Source organism: Phocoena sinus, chromosome 12 (assembly GCF_008692025.1).
Source record: "Phocoena sinus isolate mPhoSin1 chromosome 12, mPhoSin1.pri, whole genome shotgun sequence".
In the NCBI taxonomy this organism is placed as follows: Eukaryota; Metazoa; Chordata; class Mammalia; order Artiodactyla; family Phocoenidae; genus Phocoena; species Phocoena sinus.
In genome coordinates, this window is record NC_045774.1 from 21,421,980 (window position 1) to 21,445,888 (window position 23,909).

General features: G+C 41.6%; 1 protein-coding gene and 1 long non-coding RNA gene across 5 annotated transcripts in view; one reads left to right on the top strand and one right to left on the bottom strand.

Moving 5' to 3' along the window:
* AIG1 (androgen induced 1) overlaps positions 1–23,909 on the bottom strand; it is a 234,042-nt gene that overhangs the window by 19,562 nt on the left and 190,571 nt on the right. For all 4 annotated transcript variants that reach the window (XR_004352526.1, XM_032651161.1, XM_032651162.1 and 1 more), the window contains exon 4: positions 22,113–22,228. Coding sequence is in view for 3 of the 4 variants with exons in the window: in XM_032651161.1 (XP_032507052.1) it covers positions 22,113–22,228 (116 nt within the window). In the remaining variant the exon portion in view is untranslated. The remainder of the gene's footprint in view (positions 1–22,112; positions 22,229–23,909) is intronic.
* On the top strand, positions 1,311–6,540 carry LOC116763440. The gene is made up of 2 exons (XR_004352528.1): positions 1,311–5,235; positions 6,394–6,540. It is a non-coding gene; the product is annotated as an uncharacterized LOC116763440 (long non-coding RNA).

The window sequence follows — 23,909 nt, forward strand, 5'->3', positions numbered from 1 at the left end:
TATCAATTTTAGATATTATCTTCTGACTTGCTAAGATGAAAGATATGGGTTCTGCTCTGTTACAACCTCTTTTCTCTTTTTTTCCAATTTTTGCCCACCAAATACATTTGTAACATATTTTGGGAAGCTGAATACGTTTTCAATATATTTTTCCTTATGCTTTGGTGTTGTATCTAAAACCCAAATTCCTTGTGTTTTGTTATGGGAGTTGATGGTATTGAGTTTTACATTTAGATTTATGATGCATTTTGAGTTATTTTTTGTGAAAGGTATAAGGTTTGTGTCTAGATTCAGTTTTTTTCATAAGGACTTCTAATTGTCTCAGCACAATTTGTTGAAAAGGTATCATTTCTTCATTGAATTACCTTTGCTCCTTTGTCAAGTATCAGTTGACTAGATTTCTACCTCTGGGCTCACGCTCTATTTTGTTTCATTGATCTTTGTGTATATCCTTTCACTAAGAGCACAGTGTCTTGATTACTGTAGCTTTATAGTAAGTCTTGACATCAGGTGGTGTCAGTTCTCCAATTTTCTTCTTTTTCAGTATTGCATTGGCTATTCTCGGTCTTTTGCCTTTCAACATAAAATTTAGATCCAGTTTTTTATGTCCACAAAATAACTTGCTGGGATCTTAATTGGGCTTGTGTTGAATCTATAGGTCAAGCTGGTAAGAACTGACATCTTAAAAATATTGTGTCTTCCAATCCATGAACACAGACTCTCCCTTTACTTATTTACATCTTTTTTACTTCTTTCACAAGTGTTTTATAGTTTTGCATATAAATCTTGTACATATTTTGTTAGATTTTTATCTAAGTATTTCACTATTTTGATGCTAGTGTAAGTGGTATCGTTTTCAATTTCAAATACCAATTATTCATTGCTAGTATACAGGAAATCAATAGACCTTGTATTCAGTGACTAATTAGTTCCAGGAGTTTTTTGTTAATTCTTTTGGATTGTTTACATGGACAATCATGTCATCTGTGAACAAAAACAGTTTTATTCTTTCCCTTAACCTATATATATTTTTTATCTTCTTTTCTTGTCTTATTGCACTAGCTAGGAATGATGCACTAGGACTTCAGGAATGATTAGAGAGGACATCCTTGACTTGTTCTCAACATTAAAGAGAAAGCATCCAGTTTTTCACCATTAAGTATGATGTTAGCTGTGGGTTTTTTTGATAGATGTTCTTTTTTTTTTTTTTTTTTTTGCGGTACGCAGGCCTCTCACTGTTGTGGCCTCTCCCGCCGGACACACAGGCTCAGCGGCCACGGCTCATGGGCCCAGCCGCTCTGCGGCATGTGGGATCCTCCCAGACTGGGGCACAAACCCGTGTCCCCTGCATCAGCAGGCGGACTCTCAACCACTGCGCCACCAGGGAAGCCCTGATAGATGTTCTTTATCAACCTCAGAAAGTTCTCCTCTATTCATACTTTGCTGAGTTTTCTTTTTTTTTTTTTAAGTCATGAGTGGGTGTTGGCCTTTGTCGAATTCTTTTTCTGCATCTATTAATATCATCATACAATTTTTCCTGTTTAGTCTGTTGATGTGGTGGGTTACATTAATTGATTTTTCAATGTTGACTGGCCTTGCATACCTGGAATAAATTCCACTTGGTCTTGGTGAATAAAACTTTTTATACACTGTTGGATTAGATTTGCTAATATTTTTGAGAAGTTTTACATCTATATTCAAGAGAGGTATGTGTCTGTAAGTTTCCTTCTTGTAATGTCTTTTTCTAGTATTGATGTTGATGGCCTCATAAAATGAGTTAGAGGGTGCTTTCTCTGCTTCTATTTTCTGAAAGAGATTGTAAAGAATTGTTATCATTTCTTCCTTAAACATTTGGTAGAATTCACTTGTAAAACCCTCTGGGCCTGAAGCTTTCTGTTTTGGAAGGTTACTAAAAATTGATTTAATTTCTCTAGTAGACATAGGCCTATTCAGATTGTCTATTTTTCCTCTGTGAGTTTTGGTAATTTGGTCCATTTCATCTAGTTATTATCAAGTTTGTGGACACAGAGTTGTTCATAATATTCCTTAATTATTCTTTTAATGTCCATGGGATCAGTAGTGAGACTCTGCTTAAATTTCTAATATTAGTAATGTGTGTCTTCTCTGTTCTTTTCCTGGTTAACCTGGCTAGAGCGTAATCACTTTTACTGACCTTTTCAAAGAATTAGTTTTTGGTTTTATCAATTTCCAGTTTTCAATTTCATCTATAATTTTTATTATTTTCTTTCTTCTGATTGATTTTGGTTTAAATTGCTCTTCTTTCTCTAGTCTCTTAAAGTGGAAATTTAGGTTATTGGTTTTAGATCTATTTCTTTTCTAATATATGCATTTAATATTCTGAATTAACCTCTGAGCACTGCATTCTCTGAATCCTATAAATTTTGATAAGTTGTATCTTCACTCTCTTTCAGTTCAAAACATTTTAAATTTCTCTCGACACTTCTTCTTTGACCTGTGTAGTTTAGCATGTTACTTAAACTCCAAATATTTTGGGATCTTTTAGGTATCTTTCTGTTATTAATTTCTAGTTTAATTCCATTGTGGACTATGAACATATTTTGTATGATTTCTATACTTTTAAATTTAAGGTGTGTTTTCTGGCTCAGAATATTATCTGTCTTGGTGAATGTTCCATGTGAGCTTGAGTAGAATGTGTACTCTGCTCTTGTTGAATAGAGTATTCTATGTATGTCAATTTGATCAAGTTGATTGATGGTGCTGTTCAGGTCAACTATATCCTTACTAATTTTTTGCCTGCTTGATCTATCAATTACTGAAAAACAGTTGTTGTAATCTCCAACTATAATAGTGGATTTGACTATGTCTTCTTGTAGTTCTATCAGTTTTTCCCCTCACATGGTTTGATGTTCTGTTGTTAGAAGCACACATTAAAGGTTGTTATGTCTTCTTGGAGAATAAATCCCTTTATCATTATATAGTGCTTCTCCTTATCTGTGATAATTTTGTTTGTTTTGAAGTGTGCTTTGTCTGAAATAAAGATAGCTAAACCATTTTTATTTTGATTAGTATTAGCCTGTTAAATCTTTCTCCATCCCTTTACTCTTGGCCTATCTATGTCTTTATATTTAAAGTGGGTTTCTTGTAGGCAACACATATTTGGTTACTGTTATCGTTGTCTTTTAATTGATGTATTTAAACATTTACATTTAAAGTGATTATTGATATAGTTGGACTAATAACTGTTTGTAGTATCTATTCATTGTACTTGTTTCTTATTTTCTTCTCCCTTGTTTCCATTTTCTCTGGTTTTAATTAGTATTTTATATGCTTCCATTTTTTCTTCTCTCTCAGAATATCAATTATACTTCTTTTTGCAAATTTTTTCTAGTGTTTCACATTCATAACTAATGTAAGCCCACTTTCAAATATTGATTCCTAGGTAGTGCAGATACCTAATACAGGGTATTCTCACTTCCTTGTTTCCATCCCTTATAACTTCATTGTCATTCATTTCATGTATCCACATACATTGTTACTATTGTAATTCTGAGGAACACTTCTCTAATAGATCAATTAAGAGTAAGAAAAATAAATATTTTATTTCATCTTTACTTATTCTTTTTTCTGTTATTCCTTTCTTTATGTAGATCCAAGTTTCTGACCTTCATGATTTTCTTTCTCCCTAAAGAATACCTTTTAACATTTCTTCTAGGACAGGTTTGCAGGCAATGAATTCCCTCAGTTTTTTTTTTTTTTTGTCTGAGAAAATCTTTATTTTTCCTTCATGTTTGGAGGATAATTTTGCTGGATAAAGAATTCTAGGTTGTTGGTTTTTCCTTTCAACATTTTGTAAACTAAGTCAATTCTAAGTAAAGCAATGGAAACTATAGATAAATGAACACTGACCTGAGAATTTTTTTCTATTGCAAGACCTTAATTGCTTGCCCTAGCCTTTTCTCCTTCTGGTATTCAGTAAGTCCCCCAGTTTCTAGTCCTGCTGACTTTGAATCTCTCCCTTGAACTCATTCTTGTCTGTTCATTGGGAAAGCCCACATTTCCTCTATCATCCACCCCACCTGAAAGGTAAATGGATGCTTCCCAACAACTTCAAGCTGGAAATCTTCAACCCTTGATTCAGTTTAAATTTCTTCCATCTCAGTCCTGGGTCATTTCCATTTCTGTCTCACCAGCCACACTCTTATCCAGTTCCATAGTAATTCCTACTCTCGATCTCACTGAAGTTTTCTTTTTAAAGTATTTTAAAATATATTTAATATCTGGCATAATTTTACATACCTCCACGTATTTTACACTTACTTGAGCCATTTATGATGAAGGTTAGTACTACAAGGGAAAGCCCTATAGAGCCCTGTGGAGATTTCATGAATTAAAATAGCTAAAATTAAAGCACTAAAGTCTTACCAGTTCATAAATGTTTTCAGATCTCCTAGTCTCTGGGAAGGAGAAAAGTAAATTAAATTAAGAGTTACAGTTTTTATTCTCTCCTGAGTAAGTGGCAGAAATGATGTTTTGGGAGGCCTGAATAGAAAAATAATGTTAAGCCTTAGTAAATTCTTCTATTTGAATGACTGAGTACCAGTTGACTTCTCCAGTGATCTCTGTTAGAACAAGCCAGGCTGCATCATAGAGCTCCCATGTGCTGCTGTGAACTCCAATGACTGATTCACAACCAATGGGAATGACACTTCCCAGTTACATTTATTTTTAAACAACAAAGACAGTGGGCAAATCCAGGTGTTGAGTCACTAGGAAAGATGAACACCTACACAAACACAACAAAAATCCAGAAGCAATTTTCTTTCCACAGTGTTATCCTTAATATGTTAAACAGCTGATTTTTTTCTTCCCTAGTTTCACATTGCACTCTTCTTAGTTACAATCACAAACTTGTCTTTCAGAAGATTCAGCACTATCCTGGTCATCATTTAGCTCTATTTGTCCCTAGAGCAATGATATGAGGCCACTGAAGGTCATTAATAGGACATAATATAAGATCAAAGGGACACTAGTCCCGCTTCATGGACAGCTGCTTAAAAGAAAACCTGAGGGGACAGCATGTCCTCCTTTGGTGTTGCACCCAAAGACCAGCTTCCTGACTTTACTGGCATTACCAATATTCTATTTCTTTTCATTAAGCAGTGACATGGTGAGTATTTGGATACTGTCTATGTTTCAAATGGGAATAACAAAAGAAGGACTGCTACCATGGAAACCCACCTGATGGCCTTTGTGGTGAGCTCCTTGCTACTTGAATACATGCAAACTCCACACAATAAAGGGCTGATCAACATTAGGCATAAAGCTTCTCTGCAAGAGCACTGATTCTTACTTTAATGAATGCCTTAGACACTGCAATCTGAGGCAGCATTATTCTTGTCCAACCTCATTATTAGATAAACACAGGGGAACTTGCACACAGACCTACTAGAGAATGGACTTGAGGCTATGGGGAGGGGGAAGGGTAAGCTGTGACAAAGCGAGAGAGAGGCATGGACGTATATACACTACCAAACGTAAGGTAGATAGCTAGTGGGAAGCAGCCGCATAGCACAGGGAGATCAGCTCGGTGCTTTATGACCGCCTGGAGGAGTGGGATAGGGAGGGTGGGAGGGAGGGAGACACAAGAGGGAAGAGATATGGGAACATATGTATATGTGTAACTGATTCACTTTGTTATAAAGCAGAGACTAACACACCATTGTAAAGCAATTATACTCCAATAAAGATGTTAAAAAAAAAAAAGATATATTTTGGATTGCAAAGCAAGAGTCAATTTAAGGCCATCTCCCATTATCTGTCTCTTGTAAAAACAAGCTACATAGTTTAAAGATGCATGCATTCAGAAATAAACTACTGAAAGCAAACTAGGAAGCTGGATCGTTGCCAGCTACATTTCAATAGATCAACCTCACTTGATTTGTATGTGTCCAATATTGCTTCCTCTACACAGTGGCTTCCTCAAAGGAAGATTAATTCAAAGGCTTGGAGCATACAATGTTTTAAATGTTGCTGAATTTTATATGCATAAACATTTTAAAGAAGGATTTATTTGGTTAAGTTCAGGGACTATCCCTATTAACTGACTATGCTAGTAAAATTTTTAATTTTCCATAATATTTAATATTTTGGGGGAGTATACATAGCCCAAATTTTAACTGAGTTAACAAAAGGAAAAAAAAATTGAGTTAACAAAATTGATGGTACCCCATGGCGGGTATATCACTAGTAGTTTTCTTTCTTTTGAAAAAGCATTTTCACCCTTTCCAGTGTCAATTAAGAGTCTATCTCTCTAATGCTAGATTATATTTGAAATCCTGACTAGTACCCTATTCTTCTTTACCTGTTTTCACCTGTGTGAACAGCCTCTTGCCACTTTGATTTATATTCTAGAGACCTTCATTCAAGAATGGAATACCAAATGTGGACAAAGAAAGAAAATGGAAGAACTGATGAACTAATATTTCTGAAATATTAATTTCCAACTTTGATGGAAAACTTGTTCAGAAATACAAATAAATATGTTTTGAAAAACATTAATCACTCTAGTTCTCACTTATCAAGGGTGTGAAAATTTATCTCTGAGGAATTGCAACCATCAGTGTGTTGGAAAGACAGCCATATTACTATCCTACCCCAGTTCTTATCAACTTTGACCCTCATGGATTCACAGTTTTGAAAGTATGCATCACTCATTCATTCATTTATTCCTTCAAAATGTACTGAGCCCTGATTATGTACCAGGCATTGTCTGAAGCACTAAGGATCACATGGAGAATGTCGTAGTAGTTACTGCCCACCAGCCTGGCAGTGGTGCAGAGATGAGATTGCAGAGCAGTGCTGTGAGTGTTTTGATGAGTGACTGGGGGGATGCCATGGGAGGACTGGAAAGGGGCACCTAACACAGACCCAGAGTGTCAGGGATGGTTTCCTGTAGGAAGTGACATCTGATCTGAGACTCAAAGATAGACTGCATGTGGGAGTAAAGCCTGGAAGAAAATGGTCCCCATGGAGAGAATAATGCAAATGTCAGAGGTAAGAAGAGACCAAGGGAGGTTTGGGGAACAACAAGAAGATTAGTAGAACTGGCTTGTGCAGTTCTGGAGAAGAGGCAGAGCTCACGTTGAAAGGGTTTTGTGTGCCATAAAGTTACATGCCTGTGCAGCGTTATTTTTGGTCTCAATTCAAATGGGTCCTCTCTGTGGCCTGACATCCTTCTGCTTCCCTGTTAGCTCTTCTCCCTTTAATTATGTGGATACCTTATACCTTCACATTTCCATCTTCAGCCAAAAAAGTGGAAATAATCCAAAAATGTCCATCAACTGATAAATGGATAAGAGAATTGTGGTATATCCATACAATGACATATTATTTGGCTATAAAAATGTGTGAAGTATGAATTTGTACTACAACATGGATGAGCCTTGAAATCATTGTGACAAGTGAAAGAAGGCAGCATAAAGACCACATTTTGTATGATTCCATTTATATGAAATGTCCAGAATAGGTAAATGCATATAGACAGAGAGTAGATGAGTCATTGCTGGGCTCTGGGGGAAGAGGGGATGGACGGGACAGTGATTACTTAAAGGGTACAGGGATTCTTTTGGGGGTGATAAAAATGTTCTGGAATTAGGGTACTGGTTGAACTTGGTGAATATTCTAGAAACCCCTGGACTGTATACTTTAAAAGGGTGAATTCTATGGTATGTAAATTATATCTCTATAAAAAAACAAGGTAGAGGTGTAGATGAAACATGTTTGGCAATATATTGATAATTGTTGAACCTAGGTGATGGATAAGAGGGTAATATTATATTATTCTTTCTTTAGAAAACAAAACAAAAACACCCTTCTTTGTCACCCACCTTTCTCCTTGCATTTAGACAATTTCATGTCACAATGAAAACAGAAATCAAGAGATAACTTACTCAGCTTGTGGTCACCAAACCTTAACATTTGCTTACAGCCTTTCCTCATTCTTTCATTTCTGTGTTTTTGTTGGTTTTTTTAAACATTTTTATTGGAGTATAATTGCTTTACAATGGTGTGTTAGTTTCTGCTTTATAACAAAGTGAATCAGTTATACATATACATATATATATATCCCCATATCTCTTCCCTCTTGACAAACGCTTTGCACAAACATTATTCTAGGAGGTGGGGATACAGAAAAAACAGAAGAGGCCTAGCTCCCACCCTCAGGACATCCCCATGCAGTAGGAAAGCCAGATATCTAAGGAGTGATTCCAAATAAACAAGAAGCAGGAAGGAAGAAGCAGTACAGACCTAAACTAGATGAGGAATCAGGGAAGGTTTCTTGGAAGAAGTGATGTTTAAGGTAAAAATCCAAGGGCGGGTAGATAACCTCTCAGTAGGTTAAGGGGTTGGGCTGGAAATCAGGTGATCAGTGAGGGAAGAGCATGTGTGAATGCCTTTAGGCAAGCAAGACCACAGGCGGCTCTGAGGGATGGAAAGAAGTGGAGTGTGGCTGGAGGGTGGAGGGTGGGAGGGCAAGGACAGGAAGAGGAGGTGGCACAGGTAGGCAGGGGCGGGATCTCACAGGGCCTCTAGAGAAATCCCAAAATTGTCATTAGTGCTCTGTTCAGATCTGATCAGGCCCCAGAGGGGTGAACAGCTCACAAGAAATTGTCATCAGATCAGGCCAAGTCCCTTCCATAGACACATTACCCCTAGCGTTCCTTGGTTACACAAAACCTCCAACTGGATGTACTAAACTTTAAACCAAATGTATGCACAGAATTTCAGAAAGCATGTTATAAATAGCTGAGTACAGTGTGAAATGGTACCGTCACTGCTTCACGGCCAGTTCTTCTCCATCTATGCGTGCAGCAAATGAAGGTCACAGGAAGAATCAAGGACTCACTGTTCCTTCCCTCAACGATGGCTCGGGCACGAGCAAAGGGGTCTCTGCTGGGGACGATAACCCCTGTGCCTGGTTTCCTTCTGTTATTTATTGCCAAAGATAAGAGGACGTGATGGTAGGTATGGGGCAGAGGAAAGCCATACGGACGGTGAACCCAGAACGAGAGAGGGGTCTGCCAGAGAAGAGTGCCGATGAGCGTAGCTCTGCTCCTGCTGGCCGAGCTGGGGGATCTGGCACCGCACCTACTGCCGCGATTCCGGCCGCTCCTGGGAAACACCATGCTCTCCTTCGTGAAGCTCCCTTGAACCTCAAGGCCACTTGTCACAGGTCCTGTTTGACCCCTTCAGTAACCGGCCGTGCATGCTGCTCTTCCAGCTGTGCCGTCCCTGCGCGCCTCTGGTCACACACTGCTGCGTGTACAGACTTGGGGTGATGCTGTCACCCACACGATGCCCATCTATGAGGGTTACGCATGCTCCATGTTATCCTGTTTCTGCACCGAGCTAGCTCGTACCGGGAAGAATATTTCTAAAGTTTGCGAGAAAAAGATGTTCCAGCTTCACTACTACAGCAGAAATTGTACATGACATCAAGGAGAAGAGGTGCTACCCCATCCTGGTTGTCAAACAGGAGCTAGTGCGGCTTTACTGTCCTCCCTGCAGAAGAGAACGGAGCTCCCCGACATCAGCTGAGGCTCTCCAGCTGTGGGAGGCTCTGAGATCCGGGAGCTCTTTCCAGCCATTCTTCTTGGGCGTGGAATCCTGGCATTCATGGGAATGCTTCCAATTCAACCTAAAGATGTGATGCTGATATTGGAAAGGACCTATATGCCAACAATGTGCACCGTGTGGTCTGGTGGGATCACCAAGTATCTTGGTGTTAGTGACTTTAGAACACAAATGGATGCACAGCCCTGGAACCAACCACAATGACAATTAAGATGATCACTCCTCTGAGTGCAAATATGGTCTCTGGCTACTCCAGCTGATGTGGACTCACAAGCAGGGCTCTGATGAGTCCGGCATTGGCCACCGCAAACACTTTTAAATGGACTGCTGGCAGATACACTGACTTTCTGTACGAGTTAGTTCACAAGTACAAGTTTGTCCTGGCAGAGGTACATATCTTATGTTAAACTCATCTACCCGAATATGTCTTTTTTTTTTTTTTTTCTTGAGGTACACGGGCCTCTCACTGTTGTGGCCTCTCCCGTGGCAGAGCACAGGCTCCGGACCCGCAGGCTCAGCGGCCATGGCTCACGGGCCCAGCCACTCCGCGGCATGTGGGATCCTCCCGGACCGGGGCACGAACCCGTGTCCCCCGCATCGGCAGGCGGACTCTCAACCACTGTGCCACCAGGGAAGCCCCGAATATCTTTTTTAAAAAGACACCTGCCCTTGCCTGATAGGCAGGCAAATAGCACCATTTCACATTGTACTCAAGTTAACTATTTATAACATGCTTTCTGAAATTCTGTACATACATTTGGTTTAAAGATTAGTGTATCTGGCTGAAGATTTTGTGTAACCAAGGGAAGCAAAGGGTAATGTGTCTATGGAGGGGACTTGGCCTGATCTGATGACAATTTCTTGTGAGCTGTTCACCCCGCTGGGGCCTGATCAGATCCGAACAGCGCAGTAATGACAATTTCTGGATTTCTCTAGAGGCTGGCAAGAATTTATGAATGAATTGTGACTTCTTTCTTGCCGTCTTCCATCACAGCTAAGAAACATAGCTAACCCAAGCTTTCAGACTCCATTTTCTTTCTTATCCAGTGTTTTCCCAGCAGAATGTCATGGGGCTAAATTACTCACTATAGTCGCAAAACGATTTGTATCTGTACCTGCAGATTTATGCACGGTTTTAATTTACGTAAGATTTTTGTACGTAATTCTCAGCTTTTAAGGATGACTGAAACATCTTGTTTTTCTACTGTCAGGTGAGACTATCATGGCCCAAGGATACGTCACGGTATAAGGAAAAGTAAGTGCTACCAAAAAAGAAAAAAAAAACTACTGAAGAGTTTTGAGCAGGAGCATTGACAGGATCAGATTTGCATTTTAAAATAATCTTTGGCCAAGAAGTAGAAAGTGGATGGGAGGCAGTGGGGAAAGCTTGCTCAGAGGCTTGAGCGTTAGGGAGTGAGCAGGTGAATGGGGCCTGTCAAGGAGGCTGACAGGGGGCAGCCACACACAGCCTGGCATCTTAGGAAACAGGCAAATCAATCAACCAACCAAACAAACAAAAACCCAACTCAAAGAAGGATGGGGCTTCCCTGGTGGCGCAGTGGTTGAGAGTCCGCCTGCCGATGCGGGGGACACGGGTTCGTGCCCCGGTCCGGGAGGATCCCACATGCCGCGGAGCGGCTGGGCCCGTGAGCCATGGCCGCTAAACCTGCGCGTCCGGAGCCCGTGCTCCGCGGCGGGAGAGGCCACAACATTGAGAGGCCCGCGTACCGCAAAAAAAAAAAAAAGAAGGATGTTGTGGAGAGGTAAAATAAAAGCAGTTGCGGTAGGAAGAGTAGAGGTAGTGATTGGAGTTGGGAAAATGCCAGTGGTTCCAGGTGCACTAAACTTCTTTCACTGCCTCACTGTGATTTGCTCTTTCTTGCCTCCAGGCCATCTCCCTTCTCTGCCCTGGATACCCTTACCCTGGACCTTCATATGGCTAACTCTTATTCACCCTCAAGGGCCAGCTTACATGTCACTTCTTCAGGGAAGCCTTCCATGACTCCGTAAGTTTGGGATAGGGAATGTACCTCTGGACTCTGAGAGTCTCCTGTATTTCTTCTCTTATACATAGCACTTATGAACTGTAGGGTAATTGCTTTTTTTGGTTTTTTTTTTGCGGTACGCGGGCCTCTCCCTGTAGTGGCCTCTCCCGTTGCGGAGCACAGGCTCCGGACGCACAGGCTCAGCGGCCATGGCTCACGGGCCTAGCCGCTCCGCGGCATGTGGGATCTTCCTGAACCGGGACACAAACCCGTGTCCCCTGCATCGGCAGGCGGACTCCCAACCACTGCGCCACCAGGGAAGCCCAGGGTAATTGCTTTTTAATTTCCCTGTATCCTCCATCAGACTGTAAGCTCCTGAGGACAGAGCCATAGCTTTATATACTGTTTACCTCCTGCACTTAGCACCATGCCTGGCGCATGGGAGGGACTCAATAAATAAATACCTGCTGGAGAGTGTTAAGGAATTTCATCCTGAATCTACATGGACCTGGTTCTTTCAGAATATGGGAGAATTAAAATATGATAATAATAATCAAGCTAGTTCCTTCTCCTACTTTGAAAATTATTAGGGAAATGGGCCTACTTAAATGTATAAAGACAAAGTTTTGCATGGGTATTTTAGACCAAGTTCTCTTGCCATTTCCATTATATCTCAAACAAAAGGTCTTTGGGGCTGTAAATTTCTTTTGACTCTTGGGGTATAAACTCAACTCTGGTGCAGATATCTCCTCATCTGAATTATTTTCAGTTGGTTTTCATTTTGTGTCTCCTGGGAGCCCAGCACTGCTGGGTGCTGTGGGAGATGCAATGCCGGGGAACACGCTTCTGCCCAGTTATTGCAGGCTGTGGAAGCCATCTGCTGACGGCTGGACGGGGATCACGGCAAAGAGGTTTATGTAATCCCACCCATGCAGCCACCAGAGAATGTGTTCTGAGCCTTCAAAATACTCTTATATTGTCAAAGACATCGAGAAGGCTCCCCTCAGGGAAATGGAGAGGCTGTACTTTGGCTAATAAGTGGATCTTTCCTCTACCTGGAATTTTTTATTGCCTGAACTGGGTCATCTCCCCAGGATCCCCTATAGGATGTCACTCTGGCAAGGTGCACAGACTGTGAGCTTCCTCCTACACGTCTATCAACGTCAGTTGGCAACTTAAATGAACCAGGCAAGTAGGAGAAGTGGCAATAAAGCTGAAATTCAACATCAGAGGAGTAGATGGTAGGAGTATCATAAACACTTTACATGGTTATTATTGAGCTAAGTGTAAGGTAGGTGTAAAACATATATAATTTAAAATTGTTTCCTTACTTTATCTGCTTGTATTTAAAACTCACATACTATCACAATTTCTCTTATTAAGCAATCTATCCTAAGAATGGTTTCTCTGACAATTTGATTGATGTGATATCTAAAGAGAATGGATTTGTATAAATCCTTAGAAAACTGTAGACGAAGACGCTCTTTTTATTTTCTTGAAGATCATTTCAACTTTCTTTCTCTTCCTCTAGATAGTGAGGGGAGGGGATTTGGATGGCAGACTTTGAAAGGATAAAGAAGATGTGGCACACATATACAATGGACTATTAGCCATAAAAAGAAACGAAATTGAGTTATTTGTAGTGAGGTGGATGGACCTAGAGTCTGTCATACAGAGTGAAGTAAGTCAGAAAGAGAAAAACAAATACTGTATGCTAACATGTATATATGGAATCTAAAAAAGAAAAAGAATGGTTCTGAAGAACCTAGGGGCAGGACAGGAATAAAGACGCAGACATAGAGAATGGACTTGAGAACACAGGGAAGGGGAAGGGTAAGCTAGGATGAAGTGAGAGAGTGGCATGGACATATGTACACTACCAAACGTAAAATAGATAGCTAGTGGGAAGCAGCCGCATAGCACAGGGAGATCAGCTCGGTGCTTTGTGACCGCCTGGAGGGGTGGGATAGGGAGGGTGGGAGGGAGGGAGACGCAAGAGGGAAGAGATATGGGAACATATGTATATGTATAACTGATTCACTTTGTTATACAGCAGAAACTAACACACCATTGTAAAGCAATTATACTCCAATAAAGATGTTAAAAAAAATTAACCAAATAACCATATAACTACGACTGGTTTGTAACTTCCTAGATGGAAATGAACACGTGACTGCAGTAGTGTACCACCGAGGGGCTGACCCAAGTCTTGGGAATCAGAGAAGGTCTCCCTGAGAAAGAGATTTCAGCTACTACCTGAAGGCTGCGTAGGATTTGTAACTAATAATTATGGGTGATGTGACTGAGGAGAGATGGGGTTTGGGTGGTGGTGTGGGGCAGGTGAAAGCTTTGAAGCTGGAAGGAACGTATAGCTCTTGACCATCAGTGAGAAGGTCACTGTGGCTGTAATAAGCAAAGGGAGAAGAGGAGGGGGATAAGGCCAGCGAGGTCGGTGGGGTCACGTAATGCAGGTTCCCTAAGCCATGTAAAGGAATTTTGGACTTTATCCCTAGAAGCAATGGGAAGTCATCCACATTCTCTGAGCAAGGGCGTGGCATGATCATATGTATTTTTAAAAAAGAGCTGAGGGGTCCTCCATGCAGATGGGGTGGCAGTGGGGAAATGCCAGCTCTAAGCAGTGGTTCAGCAGAGGGATGACTGCAGCTTGGACCATGGTGTTGGCGGTGGAGAGGGAGCAAAGTGTACGGATTCTAACAGTGCTTCAGAGGTGAAGCTAGAAACTGCTGGATGATTTTCTGTAATAGGCCCAAGAGAGGTGGGTTGAAGAGGTTCCATAGATTTCTGGCATGAATAACTGGATGGGTGGCAATGCCAAGGGGATACAGGTTTGGGGGTGTGATTGGGAAAGCAGGCACCGCATGAATTTGGTTTGCAGTTGCTAAGTGTGAGAAGCTTGTGAGCGGACATCAGGAGAGAGCTCCGAGCTGGAGATCTGAGATGGAGATAGTTGTAAACACGGAGTCGATGGATTTATCCAGGGAGAAGAGGTACTAAAAAAAGAGGACCTAGGTTACAAGGGTAGATTTCAAGTTAAGTATTCTTGCCACAAAAAAAATTTAAAAATAATAGACAAAAAGAGAGAAAGACCGTGTGCTGAACTCAAAGAACTCCAGCACTGAGGTTTGGGTAGGGTGTGAAGAGCCAGCAAGTGATGCCGAGAGAGTTTTTTACGTTCTCTGCGAAGTTAAAGACTAGGCCGTCCGCTGAGCGGGGACAGGGCACAGTGAGGAGGGGGATGGGCAGAGCTGGCTGGAGAAACACGAAGTAAAATTGCCAATAGCATCAAAGGCACAAGCAGCATCGAAATGGCGATTCCGGAAGACGGCAGGGAAACGAAGTAGGAGTGTTGGGATGGATGGAGGCCAGGGATGTTGAGTGAGGAGTGGGGGAAAGGTCATAAGCGCATATAAAATGGTCTTGGTGAGGGGCCTGGTTACTAGCATATGGGGAATTCTAGTTCTTCGTGTATACCCAGGATGTCTGAGAACCAGCTGTTTGGGGTAAGAGAAGATGAAACTCGGAATAGTAAACACTGGGAACTGAGATGGATGACACACAAAAACCTTCTGTGCAGATGCTGATCTAAGACACCGATTCAACCAGCACCCAAACGGACGCTCTGAGGAGTCGCGTGCAAGCCACACTCTTAATCGGCAAGTCCTCAACTGTCTAGATAGGCTTCTCCTCCTCAGAGGGTAAGAAAACAGTAACCACCACTACACAAAGTGTTTGTAGAAACAAACAGATTGGAATAATGGGAAGGCAATGACATTCTCAAATCTCAGGGGAAAAGCCGAGCTTGGGGAATAACTTAGCACAAGAAGCATAAGAAATTTTCAGAACACTCTTTAGCATTCTTAATAGGTAGCAAGGAGACACAAACCCCACCAGTAGGACCAAAATCCTTAAGAAGAGCTGAGGATAAAATGAAAATAAGGATGGTGGGGAAAAGAGGAAGAGAGAGAAATGAGACCTTTTCACAGAGACTTGGGCACTCAGGATTTTTATCGCCTGGGAGGAAGGCAAGATACTATCATTTCTTGAGTGACCCACGTGTTCAATAATCTATTATCTCTAGTGGGAGATAATGTGCAGGCGTTACCTCCCATTTTAGAGGTGGTAAAAATGAGGCTAAGAGAGAATAAGTAATTTGCTCAAAGCCCTTAGGAAGAGGGCATCTGAACAAAGACTGTCTGACTTCAAGGATATGGACGGACCTCTACCTGCCAGAGTAGCATGACAGGTTAACGAGTGAAGAAACATGCAGAAAGGGGCTCATTCAGGCTCCCTAAGGACTGAGTATTCTTAGCATAAACACGGATCAACAACAATGGATACTGTACTGAGTGCCAATCACGTGGCAGGCATTTTGTACCCATTTTTCTGATTCTCACAGCAATCCTGCCTAAGTATCATCACCCTCTTTTTTTTCAGATGGGGAAACTGAGGTCCACAGAGACTAAATGACTTGCTCAAGTGTATGGGTTGTCTATTGTTACTGTAACACATTACCACAAGCTCTGTGGCTTGAAACTAATTCACAAATTTATCTTCTAATTAGAAATCCAACACAGGTCTCACGGGACTAACATCAAGATGTTGGTGGGGATGCATGCCTTTCTGGAGGCTCTGGAGGAAAATCTGTTTCCTTGACTTTTGTAGCTTCTAAAGACAGCCCACACTCCTTAGTTCATAGCTTCTTACTCCATCTTCAAAGCCAGCAAATGTCGTTTGAGTCCTTTTCACAGCACGTCTGTCTGACTGTTCTCCCAGTCATGTCTCTCTCTGGCCACAGCTGGGAAAGGGTCTCTCCTTTTAAGATTAGATTGGGCCCCCTAGGATAATTCAGGCTAATCTCCTCAGGTCAATATCTTTAATGTAATCACATCCGCAAAGTCTCTTTTGTCATGTGAAGTGACACAGTCACAGGTTCCGGGGATTAGGATGTGTACATCTTTGGGTATCATTATTCTGCCTATCACACACTGAAGTTAAAAAGTATTAAAGGGGGCTTCCCTGGTGGCGCAGTGGTTGAGAGTCCGCCTGCCGATGCAGGGGACACGGGTTCGTGCCCCGGTCCGGGAAGATCCCACATGCCGTGGAGCGGCTGGGCCCGTGAGCCATGGCCACTGGGCCTGCGCGTCCGGAGCCTGTGCTCCGCAACGGGAGAGGCCACAACAGTGAGGGGCCCACATACCAAAAAAAAAAAAAAAAAAAAAAAAGACCCAAGAAAGGTATCTCTCTTCAGAATGGGAGGCACTTAGCACGTCACTCTTTCAGCTTGGTTCCAGTTTTCCGATGCCAGGAAATTAGGAAAACTTTCACACACTATCCCAGATGTAAAAGTCAACAGAGTAGGCAGTTATGGTTGAGTGCAAGATTCAAGTTGAACAGAAGAAAATGCTGGTCATCTGCTGGCCAGATCTGTTTAACTGGTGAAGAAACATCCAATTAAACAGGAGTTTAATGTGGTCTGAAATTTAATTTTCTTAGTGAAACAGGTGCAAATTTTATGCAAAAAATTTTTACTCGTTCATGGCTTAATATTCTTTCCAAGACTTCTTAATTAGAGTACACTCTTATTTTTATTTTTAAGAATTTTTTCTCTAGTTTAAAAGTGATGTATGTTTCCAGCAAAAATTTGAGGAAATATAGAAACATTTCAATAAGAAAACAAAAAAAAAATCTGCAATTGCACGGCTGAGGCATAATCAAGTTTGGTGGTGATAAAATTCTGATTTTGGACAATTTAAGTTTATATCATAAAAGAAAGAGCACACTTCACTATGATTTTACTTTGTTTTATTTTCTAGGTTGGAAAGTTGGACAATGGACACATTTGGGGCAGTAGGATTTGGAGTGTGGAATCTATCAAAAACAACTAGGGCCCTGAGACAACAGAAATTTCTATTTTGCTTTATATAAGCTCACTGCAGTGATAAGAAATGTTTATCTACGAGAAGACACTCCAGGACCCATCTTCTCCACTTCACTAATGCCTCCTTTCTTTTGACTGTGCCCTGCATTTAGTGGTCAGCATGTACTATGCACGGCCCCTTAGATCTCAGGTGGGCTCTGGCTGAATGAGAACCACCGTGGGAGGGGGTGATGGCCAGAGGCAGCAAGAAGACTCCTCAGCGCACAGGGGACCCACTGTTGAATCCCTGGGGATGTTAATTTCCTAGGATCTGCAGTGGTTTCCTGTTTGTGTGCCCTGCAGATTGAAAAGCAGAGCTGCAGCAGCAGGAATACTGCAGGGAGACAAGGATGTGAGGTGCTGGGGAGGAGGCACCACATCCAAGGAACAGATTGGCCACCAGGAGTCCTGCACCAGGTGGAGTGAGGACGTCTGCTCTTGTAGAATTTGTCAACTGGAGGGTGACAACAGTCGGCATCCCGTGATCTTAAAGTTCACTTGTTTTACTCAGCCCCTCCTTCAAGATTTCCTGATGATCCTTTTAAACTTAAAAACAAATTTGTATTTTTATATCCTTTATTGTTTTGGATTCTTAAAGTGAAGAGTGTGTAAGTGAGCAAGAATGAGTAAAGGAAGAGAAAGGACTTGTAGCATCAGGACTTGTAGCATCGTATCTAAAATTCTCAGACCCTTGAGAAGAAAACATGTGCTCTTGCTACTATTGCTGAGGAACTTCTCGGAACTGCAAATGTAGAAATAATAATAATAATAGCAAATACAGAAACTTTTACTGTCTGCCAGGCATAATTCTATGGGCTCTACATAGAGAAACTGAGTCCTCACCACCACCCCATGAGGTACGTACTATCCCTGTCCCTATTTTATGTCCGAATAAGTTAAAGCCCAGAAAGGTTAAGTGTGGGAGTGGGAATTCAAACCCAGGAAGTGGCCTTAACGATTAGACCCGGCTGCTACTGATGTATTGCTTCAAAACAAAAACTAAAAGCTCACTTGACTTGTTCACCCATAGGGTTACCCTTCACACAGTAAGAAGGGGTAGAGAATATATGGTTCACTGTATAGACTCTGCAGCCACACCCCAGGGCTTGCACGACATGGGTTTGAACTGCGATGGTCCACTTAGATGCAGATATTTTTCAGTAAATACTTAACGACACTACCACATGATCTGAGAGTGGTTGACTCCACGGATGTGGAACCTCAGATATGAAGGAATTACAGATACAGAGGAACCACGTATATGGAGCTGACTGTAAAATTATCCTCGGATTTTCCGCTGCGGCGAGGGTCAGCACCCCTAAGCCCCACGTTATTCAAGGGTCAACCGTAGTTCTGGCAACAACAAAAAATAGTGTCTTTTCCTTGGGCAAGCCACATCATCTGTCTAAGCTTTGGTGTCCTTATTTGTAAAATGAGCCAGATAACGCTCATCTCAAAGTGTTATGTGGGGAACTAAATACAGTAATATTTAAAATCGCTTTTGGCACAGCAGTCGACAAAATGGTACTCAGTACAATTCCTGATAATTACTGTTGCATTAGAAACCAAGGGGACTTCTGTGTTGTGTCCTGCATAGAATATGGATCATCTCACTCATTAGGAGGAAATGTCACAAATAAGGTGCAGAGAAATGCACGGAGGAGTGATGGTGGAGGAGACGTGTACAGAAAGGGAGTTAAGAGCCCCCCATCAATGGTCAGGGGATATTTGTGCCCCAGACCCCTGGGTAAGTGGAAAGACAGGTGGAGGTGGGCAAGGGAAGGTCTGGGATGACTTCAGATGCTGAGCTTGGGTCGGACTGAGATGGGGGCTGGGAAGTGGAGCCACCGAGCGTGGGAGCTCAGTGGGCTCTAGTCCATGAGGGAAAGCTCTGGTGTCCCTCGCTTTCTCAACTCTCGTGACCCAAACCTAGGAAGACAGCAGATTCAGACGGGTAGGGAGACTTGTGAAAATGGGCAGCAAGCTAGAATCAGAGCCAAGCAGACAGGCAGGCTGGCCAGCAGCCTCGGAGGTATAGATTCAGCTCAACCACACAGAGGATTTTAAGGGAGATCTACTTTATAATTAGCCTGTGACAAGAGGAATGCTTTCTTACATTTTGGCATAAGGTTCTGGAATGTCCAGAACGACCCTGGTATGTGGTATGGTAAAGATTTCACATCCTGAACCTTTTGCTGTTGTGTCACTGGTACGTCGCATCTGAGATAGTCCGGAAGGGAGTAAAACTCAGTACTTTTTTGATAACAATTAAAATCCCTGGGTTTGTATAATGTGACATGGTGTGAAGGGCATTGTTTAGCTCTTGGCATAGCTATGAATGCCTAGGGCAGAACACCAAAGGAAAAAGTCTACTTTGAAAGCTTTCTCAGAACATAGCTGGGAGAATTCGCTGGTTAATGCAGATACGTGTCCAAACAAGCACTGGTTTGCTCAGGGAGGGTGCAGAGCTGGCAGGCCGCCCTTGGCACAGAAAGCGTGAGTAATGCTTCATTTTAATGAGGGATCTTGGGGGTCTACAATGAAGACTATGTGGTATTTCCCACGTGTCTCTTTGGAATGTGGACTGATTGCACCCACAGTGGAAGAAAAGCCATCAGAAAGTATGTAGTTCCTAAAATCTCTGGGGCTCTACAAGATTCAGATAATTTAATGGCATATAAATGAATTCACAGAAATACACCCAGAGTTCCCAGAGTAAAAGTCCTCCCTTCCCACAGGTAAGTGAATATGAGTGCAAAGTAATGAGACTGTGTTTTGCGGGGAGAGGTGGGAAGGGCATTTTATTTTTACTTTCAAAATTTATTATTTATTTATTATTTTTGGTTGCGTTGGGTCTTCGTTGCTGCGCGTGGGCTTTCTCTAGTTGTGGAGAGTGGGGGCTACTCCTGTTGCGGAGCACGGGCTCTAGGTTTGCGGGCTTTAGTAGTTGTGGCACCGGGCTCAGTAATTGTGGCTTGCCGGCTCTAGAGCGCAGGCTCAGTAGTCGTGGTGCATGGGCTTAGTTGCTCCGTGGCATATGGGGTCTTCCTAGACGAGGGCTTGAACCTGTGTCCCCTGCGTTGGCAGGCGGATTCTTAACCACTGCGCCACCAGGGAAGCCTGGGCATTTGATTTTTAAACTAAATCTATAGGCAGTTCCAGACGTGTTGTAAACATCGTAGCAACCCTGGAATAACTGTTAGCTTTCCTACCTGACTCTTCTGAAAGATAAGAGTCATTTGAACATCAAGTTCTTATGTATAAAGCACATGAATTCATTTTTAAGATATAATTTCACAGTCACACTTCACCTGTGAGCCCGGATCATTTGAATTTTTTCTTTCAGAGAAAGCCAATACTTAATGTTTTGGGTAGAAAAAAAAATCTAAAAAGTCACTAGGAAAACAAACGTTCCCCAGTCCTCGTGAACAGTCGGTGACTCATCAATGAAGTGGCAGATGGAATTGAACATGACCGCGTGTTTGTTCTGGGGTCTGTAGCCTGGATGTCCCCTTAGATCCAGCCACAGGGCGTGGCTTCCTAAAAGCGAATTCCCTTTTTGTTCAGATTTGGAGCATTATGTGATCATTCAGGCAAAGTATGTGAAGTACTGTACCGACCCTTATTTTATATCTCTGGACTGGCTGGAGCAAAACGCTCCACAGGGACTGGACCTCCCAAAGTGCTCCAGGATTTTGGTGGGATTAAGTGCAGTCCTGGGTTTGCAAGAACGTGATTCAGTCCTAAAGACTTAAAGGAGGTGATGGTGACCCAGAACACAGGAAAAGAGAGTCCCAAGAGGTGGAAATGCTGAGGGGAGAGACCTTTTCTGTGTATGCTAATATATCAAAGAGCACTTGGAATTATACAGAGAAATAAGAAATTATCTTAAGATAAATAATTCTGAAATGTTAAAACATGGTTAGAACTGAAATTAAAGTGAAGTAAACTCAACAGGCAAAAATTCTTTTACCAGATAAATTTGGCACCTCACACTTGGGGCTTATTCATGCCCAAGAGACCAAGTAGAGATTTCCTGCTATTTATTTACCCCAATTTTTCAAAACAAAACCATTAGATGCATGCTATATGTAATAGCGAATTCTGGGAAAGGTTTTAAACTGACTCAGGAAAATGTACATTTTCACTTGTTTCATTTAGAGGATAGAAGTCACTCCTCTAAGAGGTCATTTCTTCTGTCCTCATTTGCATTTGCTACAACTCCCTCACTCCCAAAAAAAGCAACAACAACAAAAAATCCCAAGCAAAAAAGCCCTTAAGCAATAAAACTGATGTCCAAGAAAAACATTTAGTTTGAAAAAGAGTTGAAAAATGTAGCCTTGGAAGAACCACTGCTTACATGGAATTGTTCAACAAATTCCTGTTGTGTGAGGTTTGGCATATACTTTCTAAAAATATAAGCATCTGGGGAAATGAGACAAAGCCCAGGTCTTGGACCAAATGAGGCACGCAGTGTGAATCTGTTAGTGATTATATCCATAATGAAATATGTGCTCAAATTTAGCAGTGCAAAATCGAATACAATAAGAAAGCCCAGCAGGCACTGTCCTTACCATAATATATAGCCAACAGAGAAGGTACATATGGCGGCCAGTCCGCTGCTCCTGCTGGGATACGCATGGTGTGATGTCCTCATCTCAATTAATATAAAGGGCAAAACCGTCGTGTGCTGAAAAAGAACAGAGACCAGGTGACACAGGTTCTTATCATCACCCCTAATTAGCTATTTGTCTTCAGTAGGAGAATGGATAGTGTAAATTTCTATCAAAAGTGCTGCAGCAGAGAGCGGTATATGACTCACCTAGGAGGTAGAATGGACGTGAAAACGTGCAGTCTATCAATTGCTCCCCTTCTTTTTCTTCTATATCTTAATGTTTAAAATTGTATTTTCTTTATGCCCGTTACAGGAAATTATAGAAATTATAGAAAGATATATAGGGAAAAAAAGTTGGAACATAAGAAAGGAATAAAAATTACGACTGTTAATATTTTGCTACACGTTCTTTTCCCTCACTCTTTGTGCATATTATTTATACACAGCTAAGAAGTTAAGATCATACTGTGCATGCAGTTTTGTTTGGGATTAAAGCATGAGACTTTTTGATATGCAATTATAGAAATACTTCTAGAATATAAATGCTGACCAGAGCTGCTTAAAACTCCATTTTATAGATGTACCAACATTTACTTAATTTATTTATTTACTTATTTATTTATTTTTGGCCGAGCAGCTTGTGGGATCTTAGTTCCCCAACCAGGGGCTGGACCTGGGCCCCAGCGGTGAAAGTGCCGGGTCCTAATCATTGGACCGCCAGGGAATTCCCTGACCAACATTTATTTAACTGATTCTTTTTTTTGTTTTTTTGCGGTACGCGGGCCTCTCACTGTTGTGGCCTCTCCCACTGCGGAGCACAGGCTCCGGACGCGCAGGCTCAGTGGCCATGGCTCACGGGCCCAGCCGCTCCACGGCATGTGGGATCCTCCCGGACCGGGACACAAACCCGCGTCCCCTGCATCGGCAGGCGGACTCTCAACCACTGCGCCACCAGGGAAGCCCTCTGTTATTGTTTTAAAACAGTATAATTAGCTCTGAAGGGAACCACACAAAATGTACAAAACAGAGACAGTATGTATTTTAAAGATCTATTTTATTGGGTTTTTTCACTATAATCTAGTCACCTCAGATAACATTGGCCTGGAATTTCAGCAACAATTTGAGATGCCAACAACAGTTTTACAATAGTGCATTCATGTAAAATGCAAATATATGGTTAGCCCTAAGGCCAAGACTTATCGAAACATTTGTAGAAGAAAAACACCTGCAAGTGAAACGTTTACACTGAAGATAATGCTGACTCTTAATAGCCTGTGTGGGTTGTAGATTGATGATGTTATTTTTGACCCATTAATATTAAAAAATATCTAAGCTCTACCTGTTCCTCCATTGCTCCAAACTGAGTAAAAATTCACTCATTTTTCTATAAAGTTATATAAGTTCAAATAACTAACCTGAATATTCTTGTTATCCAGTTAACTTTATTTTACCTAGCCTACTTGCTGATCAACAGATGTCATACCTGGAAAGCTTAGGATGTGCTTTGGTGACGCCAGGCAAAAAAAAAAATCTCTTTGAAAGATGAAAATCTCTCCAGATCACTCCATTTCTGGCATCATCACAACTAAAAAGGAGCTACTTGTTCCATAAGTGAGGACAAGAGATCTTTTGGTGGCTAGCTGTGCCTATGTCAGTCTGGCCAGCAGCAAATGTTATATGAGGGTAACAGTTTATCATCAAGAATTTACAGGCACTGAAGAATGTGTATCTGCCTTTCTAAAAATTTATAATGCAA